Genomic DNA, 8516 nt, shown 5'->3' with positions numbered 1-8516 from the left:
AGTCAGGCCTGATTCACCTTTTACCCACTTTTGGAGGCTTGAAGAATGAAAATCCACACACTCACTTGAGAGAATTCCACATGGTCTGCTCAAGCATGAAACCTCAGGTAGTAACCAAAGATGAAATTAAACTTTAGGCCTTTCCTTTTTCTTTAGTTGATACAACAAGAGAATGGTTATTTTACTTACCCCCTGGTTCTATTACAATGTGGGATGACTTATCTCGTCTCTTTCATGACAGATTTTTCCAAGCATCGCGAGCAGCTGAACTTAGGAGAGACATAGTGGGAATTCGCCAAATAGAGAGTCAATCACTCTACGACTATTGGGAGTGGTACAAAAAACTGTGTGCAAGTTGTCCTAAACACGGTTTGACCGAGCAATCACTTCTTCAGTATTTCTACGAGGGTTTGCTCCAAATGGAAATGAAGATGATTGACACTGCTAGTGGAAGGGCGCTTGTCAATATGACTCCTCAAAGGGCAAGAGAACTGATATCCACCATGGAGGCAAACTCTAAACAGTATCGGCCGAATTCAGAACCCACAAGACGGGTTAATGGGGTAAACGTTTCATCCTTAGAAGATAAATTGGATAAGCTTACTAATATTGTTCAATCTATGCTTACGAAAAAGAAGAATCTGACCCAACTATGTGGAATTTGTATTACGTCTGAACATCCGATGGATTTGTGCCCAATCCTTAACGACAATTCAACGGAACATGTTGACGCTATCGGAGGTTTTTCGGGACCTCTGCAAAGACGCTATGATCATTTCTCCAACACCTACAATCTCGAGTGGAAGGATCATCCCAACTTGTATTATGGAGCTAATCCCCGATATAACTTGTCATACCAATCGAGACCTCCGCAACCACCACTCAAGCCGAGCACACCTCTAGAAGCTATTGTGGAAAGACTTACCGTCGATACTGCAAAATACCAACAAAGGACAGACGCATCAATACAATAGTTAACTAATCAAGTTAGTATACTCTCGACGGCAGTTAACCGTTTGGAGTCTTAAGGTAAATTACCTTCCCAGATAGAGCCGAATCCTCGGCAGAATGCAAGTGCAATAACTCTTCGTAGCGAAAAAGTTCTGGACACAGTTTCAGATAAAAGTCATGGGCAAGACAAGGAACGGGAAAAACAGATCTCTGATCTAATAGCCAGACTAGAATTAGAAATTCAGAAACCATTCGTGATGCCACCTCCTTTTCTAGGGAGGCTCGCAAAGGATAAGAAAGAGAATGAGGAAAAAAAATCCTCGAAACATTCAGGAAGGTGGAAGTAAATATCCTTTTGCTCGACGCTATCAAAAAAATCTCTCGCTATGCAAAATTCTTCAAGGAATTGTGTACTAGCAAGAGGAGGTTAATAGGTAACGAAAGAGTAAATGTAGGAGAAAATGTCTCTGCAATACTGCAAAAGAAAGTTCCGCCCACATACAAGGACCAAGGTATGTTTGCTATTTCCTGTGAGATAGGTAATGTAGGCATTAAGAAAGCCATGTGTGATTTAGGGGCTTCCATTAATGTTATGTCTTATCCTATTTATAAGTTGATTAACGCAGGTCCTTTGAAAAAGACAGGAGTAATTATCCAGTTGGCGGACAGGTCAGTCGTCTATCCTGAAGGGTTACTTGAAGACGTCCTTGTTAAAGTTAACGAATTAGTTTTCCCTGTAGACATCTATATTATTAATATGGAGGATGATAACTCAACTAAATTGTCTGACATTTTGCTTGGAAGGCCATTCCTAAGTACCGCAAGCGCAAAAATTGACGTTCGGAGTGGAACACTGACAATGGAGTTTGATGGCGAAATCGTGAAATTCAATGTCTACGAAGCTATGAGTCATCCAAAATCACTATGAAATATTTCTAGTATCGATAGTATAGACTGTTTAACTCAATCTTATTTCGAATATCATGACTTTGATGAGTTAGAAACTGTCCTTTACAAAAGAATTGACATGGATGTTTTAAGTCGTCTCGAGAAATTATCAATTATAGGAGATCCGTTGCAAGAAATTGTCAAACACTTGGAGACGCAACCATTGTTGACGAATCGAGGTAACCAATTTGAACTATTACCTTCCACAACTAAAATGTTGCCTTCGGTTTTGCAGCCATCAACCTTGGAGCTTAAAGCATTACCAGACCATCTCAAGTACGTCTTTTTAGGAGAGAAAGACACATTACCGGTGATAGTGTCAAACAAACTAACCAAAGACGAGGAGGAAAGTCTAGTTCGAGTTCTGAGGGATTATAAGGAAGCTATTGGTTGGACAATAGCCGACATAAAAGGGCTAAGTCCATCAACTTGTATGCACAGAATTTCCATCGAAAATAACAAGAAACCAAAGAGAGATGCTCAAAGGCGTCTTAATCCACCCATGATGGAGGTAGTAAAGAAGGAGATCCAGAAACTGCTAGATGCTGGAATGATATACCCGATCTCCGACAGTGATTGGGTTAGCTCGATTCATGTCGTGAAGAAAACTGACGTGATAGTGGTGAAAAACTCGTCAATAGAGCTGGTCCCTACCCGAGACCAGAATAGATGGAGGGTTTGCATCGATTACAGTAAGTTGAATGCGGCTACTCGGAAAGACCATTTTCCACTTCCCTTCATCAATCAAAAGCTCGAGCGATTAGCTGGTAAGACCCAGTATTGTTGTCTCGATTGGTCCTCAGGATTTTTCCAAATTCTGGTGGCTCTTGAGGATCAAGACAAAACAACTTTTATGTGCCCCTTTGGAACGTTTACGTATAGACGAATGTCGTTTGGACTCTGTAATGCTCTGGCCACTTTCCACAGATGCATGGTGAGCATATTCTCCGATTATGTCAAGAAAATCATTGAAGTCTTTATGAATGACTTCACGGTATACGGTAGCACTTTTAATGAATGTCTCGATAATCTTGCTAAGATATTACAAAGATGCCTAGAATTTACTCTTGTTTTAAATTATGAGAAATGCCACTTCATGGTTGACAAAGGATTAATTTTAGTTCATATAGTTTCCTCTGAAGGAATTGAGATCAATAAGGAAAAAACGGATATTATTAACTCATTACCTTATCCCACATTGTGAGGGAAGTTCGTTCGTTTCTTGGCCATGCAGGCTTTTACAGACGATTCATGAAAGACTTCTCGAAAATCGTGTAACCGCTTTGCAGTCTGTTACAAAACGATAAAGAATTTGAATTTGACAAGACTTGCAAAGACGCATTTGACGTGCTAAAGCAGAAGTTGGTCTCCGCTCCCATAGTGCAACCACCAAATTGAAACTTCCCGTTCGAAATCATGTATGATGCAAGTGATCGAAGTGTGGGAGTTGTTCTTGGCAAAAGAATAGGGAAAGAGCCTCATATTATCTATTATGCTTCAAAGACTTTGGATGCTGCCCAAAGCAATTACACAACCACTAAGAAAGAATTATTAGTTGTTGTGTTTACTTTAAACAAATTTAGATCTTACCTGTTGGGATTTTATGATCATGCAGCTTTGAAATATTTAATAGGGAAGAAGGAGGCAAAACCGCGACTGATTAGGTGGATTATGCTCCTACAAGAGTTCGATTTTGAAATTCGGGATAAAAAGGGATGGAAAACTTAGTAGCTGACCATCTGAGTCGATTATCGATTCGAGTGGACAACACACCATTGAAAGACAACTTCCCTGATGCAAACCTGTTTTCAGCAAAAGTGATTCATCCTTGGTACGCAGACATAGTAAATTATCTTGTTATAGGTACTGTTCCTTCAGAATTACCAAGGTCGAGAAAAGATAAGATAAAAAAGGATGCTCGGTATTACATTTGGGATGATCTTTACCTTTGGAAGCATTACCCCAATTAGGTAATCTGACGGTGTGTAACAGAAATAGAGGTACAGTCTATCTTAACTTTTTGTCATTCTTATGCATGTGGAGGACACTTTGGACCTAAACGCACCACACATAAAATTCTCAAGTGTGGACTATTTTGGCCAAATATATTTCATGACTCCTTTTTATTCTGCATAACCTGTGAAAGATGCCAACAAGTTGGCAATCTTAGTCATCAAAATGAGATGCCCCTTGCACCTATTCATATTTGCGAAATTTTTGATGTGTGGGGTATCGATTTTATAGGTCCTTTCATTTCTTCTTTCAGTAATTTTTATATATTTTTAGCTTTTGATTACGTTTCTAAGTGGATAGAGGCAAAGGCTACTCGCAATGATAATGCTAAGACTATGGTTGACTTTCTTAAAAGTTCTATCTTTTCCAGGTATGGCACTCCACGAGCATTAATCAGTGACAGAGGAACTCATTTTTGCAATAAGCTCGTAAGTGCATTTCTGGAGAAATATGGAGTGACTCAACAAATTGCCACTGCTTACCATCCACAAACAAACAGGCAAGCTGAAGTGTCAAACCCTGAAATCAAGTTCATCTTGGAGAAGACTGTTAAACCTAACAGAAAGGATTGAAGCTTGAGACTAAATGACACACTTTGGGCTTATAGGATAGCTTACAAGGGACCAATAGGCATGTCACTTTATCGACTCGTTTTTGGTAAAACATGCCATCTCCCGGTCAAATTAGAGCACAAGGCATTTTGGGTAGTTAAACAATGTAATATGGAGATAGAGACTGCAGGAAGGGCTTGAAAGTTGGACATTCAGGAACTCGAAGAAATTAGAAATGATGCATATGAAAATGCTCGAGTTTATAAAGAAAAGATGAAGGCGTTCCACGATAAGTTAATCACTAGGAAGTAGTTTTCAATAGGACAAAAAGTTCTCCTATACGACTCCACCTTAAAAATTTTCGTTGGTAAGCTTCGATCCAAATGGATAGGTCCATTTACTATTACTAATTTATTCTCAAATGGTACAGTGGAAATTCAAAGCGAAGAAACCCGGAAGTGCTTTAAGGTGAATGGTCAACGACTGAAACCCTTCTACGAGAATTTTCGAATACACACAGTTGAGGAGATTGTTCTCGAGGAGCCCAGACTTTGAATAACAGGTCGTCGAGCTAACGACGTTAAATAGAGTGCTGTTGGGAGGCAACCCAAATTTTCCCTTTATACAAATAAATTTTTGGAAGGTAAAATGGAAGTGAAAATGCATGTCGCGGATCGGTTCTGTCTAGGGAAAGACTTGGTACATAAGAATGTCCATTGTGACTCACCTCTCTTTCCTGGGAACTTACTTGGTGCATTTATCACGACTATTTTACTAAATCTCGTAATCTTGGTTTTTAGATAATTTATTTATTGAGTTTATAGCTTAGCTAATAAATTCGAGAAATAAAAAAATACACATTTTAATTTTAATTATTTTAATTATTTATTTTTATTTTATTTTATTTTATTTTATTTTTGCAGGGAAACATTCCAAGACAATTAAATTCCCCATGTCAGCCCACAAAATTCTTTTTATTTCAGCCAAGGCCCAACTGCACCTACCCACCATTTAAACCAATCCAATACAAAAGCTAACCCATTAACCAAAACCCAAACCTATCATACCTACCCAAATTCAAACCCAAAAAAATTAAGCCCAAAAAATAAAAAAAGGAAAAAACACCCCAACCACCCTTCCCAATAAAAAAACAAAAAAAATCAAAAATCAAAAACCTAAATTTTTACCCCCAACCGTCCACCCCTTTTCAAATAAAGAAAAACCCTACACCTATCAACCTTTCACCTATCAAATCCTAACCTTTCACCTATCACATCCAACTTTTCACCTAGAAAACTACAACCTCATACCCCCATTTTAACCCTTTTCTCTCTCCCCAACCGTCCACCTTTTTTCAAATTAAAAAAAAAACCTGTCACCCATCAAATCATACTTTTTCACCTAGGAAATTAAAACTCTACTACCACTCTCCTCAAAAAAATAAAACACTTTCACCAATCAAATACCCAGTCACCCCCCATTTGACAGGCAATAAACTAAAACCCCATTTTCAAATCCTACCATTTTTTTTATTTTTACTAAGTTCCTCCCTTTACCATATTCAAAACCACCACCCACCACCTCTTTCTTTCAAACCAACTGCCCCACCATGGTCCGCACCTGCGGTCGCGCGACGCAAGAACCACCCTCAGAGGTAAACCCGCATCAACACTGTTTCTTAGCTCACCCTTTGTCACCATCGACTCCGACGAGTCTCCTCCATCTCCGTTGCTGCAACTACGCAGTCCTAGAAGAAACCACAGCCCAACTCCGATCGCCATAGTCTACCCACCCCATGAGCCACCCAATTCGACCGACCATCCTCCAAACAGCCCGGTCGAACCACCAAACTCATCCGATAGCCAAGACTGCCCATCCCCCCGACCAAACGTCCATACACATCAACCAACACAACCGGGGCCTTCGGGAAGAATATCGCGACCTCCGAATGACGGTGCTGAACCACATTCAATGCAAAGACAAACTCGAGGTCGCCAACAGCCATATTTGGCCGGTTCATCAACTCCGTCAGCAGACGATGCCGAATATTGCAGAAATGAGACGGAAAATCAGGACACTGAGTATCCCCCATGTGAGCGAGGTTAATTTCGACAAGGAAGAGGATTCATGCCCTCGGAGAACAGATTTCATGGGAATCTAAAGTTCACGAACCCGACACATCAAGCACAATCGAACAAATCCAACATCTCCTTCTTTCAATATGTAAGCACGTCGACTCATTTTCATTATATTCTTTAGATATTGAAGAATCTGTTAATCAATATTTTGATGCAATAGGGTGGACTGATTTTGCTGCCATTGATGAACCTGCATATTATGAGTTGGTTTTGAATTTTATTCTACATTTTACTTCGGTCATTCTGCTAACACCATAGGTACGCCTCATGCTGTCAATTTTCGCTTGCTAGGTATGCATCATAATCTGTCTATTTCTGAGTTTAATGTTGCATTGGGATTCGTTAGTGACGACTATTTAGCAACTGATGACTATTATGACTCATTTCTCGACATACCATCTGACTTTGATACTAATGAAGCTTTAGCATTGTTAACTCAAATGAGACAGATTTCGTACGATCCGGACGTAATGATGCATCTGCCTCTTTCACTAGGACTGAATTATTTTTTCTATGGTGCATGCATTTGGGTAGGAAGGTGAATTTAGGCTATTGGTTTGCTATTTAGTTTCAGCATGTTTTGCGGTCGAATCGGCCACTAATTTTGGGTACTTACATCACACGTTTAGCCTCCAATTTGAATCCATCAGCTATCAATTTTAATTCTTTGAATTTGGTATACAAAATGGACTCTTTAGATACGTACTGCTTGGATTCTATGGGGTTACTTGCCGGTACCCCTTCTTCTTTTTATTTTGCTCCTCCAGGTACGAAAACGGATCAGTTGCATCGAGTATTCCGACGAAGACACCAGCACGAAACGGAGCCTCCAACTTCGGTCGAATATCGGTTAACCTGAATTCAGGAAGGACTCGAATCTTTACGCACCTTAGTGACGGATGTTCTCACACACCTACGAGACCACCCTCCACGATGTTGAAATACATGGGGAGTTTCTTTTTTTCTCTCTTTTTCCAACTTATCTTTACTCATTATTCCTTAACTTACATTGGGACAATGTAAACTAAGTTGGGGGGAGGGAAACATAAATTGGTTCAAATTTGCTCATACGTTATCATCTTTTTGCATGTTTCGCGTAGAAGGTAAATAATTTCCTTGATAAATTAGGATGGTCCACTTATGGTTTGACATATTTAGCTATTTAGATCTTTATGTATAAACTTTTCAATAGCTTTTTCATCTTTGAATGCAAAAAGAAAAAGAAAAAGAAAAGAAAAAATAATACTCCTCTGATACGAATGTTAAGAGTGAAAATTGGGGTTGTACAACGGTCCGAGTAACCGAAATGTGGTGCTTGGGTTGTCATCACATCTCGCGTAAAAAGGTTCGTGTGGCTGTCCAAATTTCTTTCTACTCACTCCGCTAACAAGTTATCATGAGTAGGGCGAAATAACCCGCTTAGAGATGTCTCAATCGAGTAACTGGAACATGGTGCTTAGGTTGTCATCATGTCTCGCGTAAAAAATTTGAAAATGTCCTAAGTACAAAAATAATAAAATGAGTGGTAAGTTTTTCTTATTTCTTAGGCTAAGTTATTTGGGATGATTATATGAAAAGACTAAATTGTTGAATTGTGCAAACCATGGGGGTCAAGTCCTATTATGGAGGAAATTTTTCCTTTTGCAGATACATACAAAATGCTCGAGGACTAGCATGAGCTAAGTAGGGGGATTTGATTAAATGCTAAATTACATATTTTATGTAATTAAATTGGTTAATTTATGAGAGTGCACCACTAATTTTTCCATGTTTATGTTGAATTTTGTGCAGGGGTGCAATTTCGGGCTAAATAGAAGAAAAAAGGAAACAATTAGGCTAGATTGAAGAAAGAAGCAAAGAAAGAGGACCAAAGCAGAATTTTTCCAAGATGTAATTGGTTGAAATTTTTGTTGAC

The 8516-nt window shown here is 39.1% G+C and overlaps 1 protein-coding gene across 1 annotated transcript; it reads left to right on the top strand.

Moving 5' to 3' along the window:
* Nucleotides 1-206: 206 nt before the first annotated feature.
* Nucleotides 207-1879, top strand: LOC128036182 (uncharacterized). The gene is made up of 4 exons (XM_052627090.1): nt 207-926; nt 1047-1288; nt 1369-1463; nt 1578-1879. Exons 1-4 carry the CDS (start codon nt 207-209, stop codon nt 1877-1879), a joined length of 1359 nt encoding a protein of 452 aa, XP_052483050.1.
* Nucleotides 1880-8516: the final 6637 nt, after the last annotated feature.

Source organism: Gossypium raimondii, chromosome 13 (genome assembly GCF_025698545.1).
Source record: "Gossypium raimondii isolate GPD5lz chromosome 13, ASM2569854v1, whole genome shotgun sequence".
Lineage (NCBI taxonomy): Eukaryota > Viridiplantae > Streptophyta > Magnoliopsida > Malvales > Malvaceae > Gossypium > Gossypium raimondii.
The sequence above is the reverse complement of the archived record's forward strand: the minus strand, read 5'-3'. Positions and strand labels throughout refer to the sequence as shown.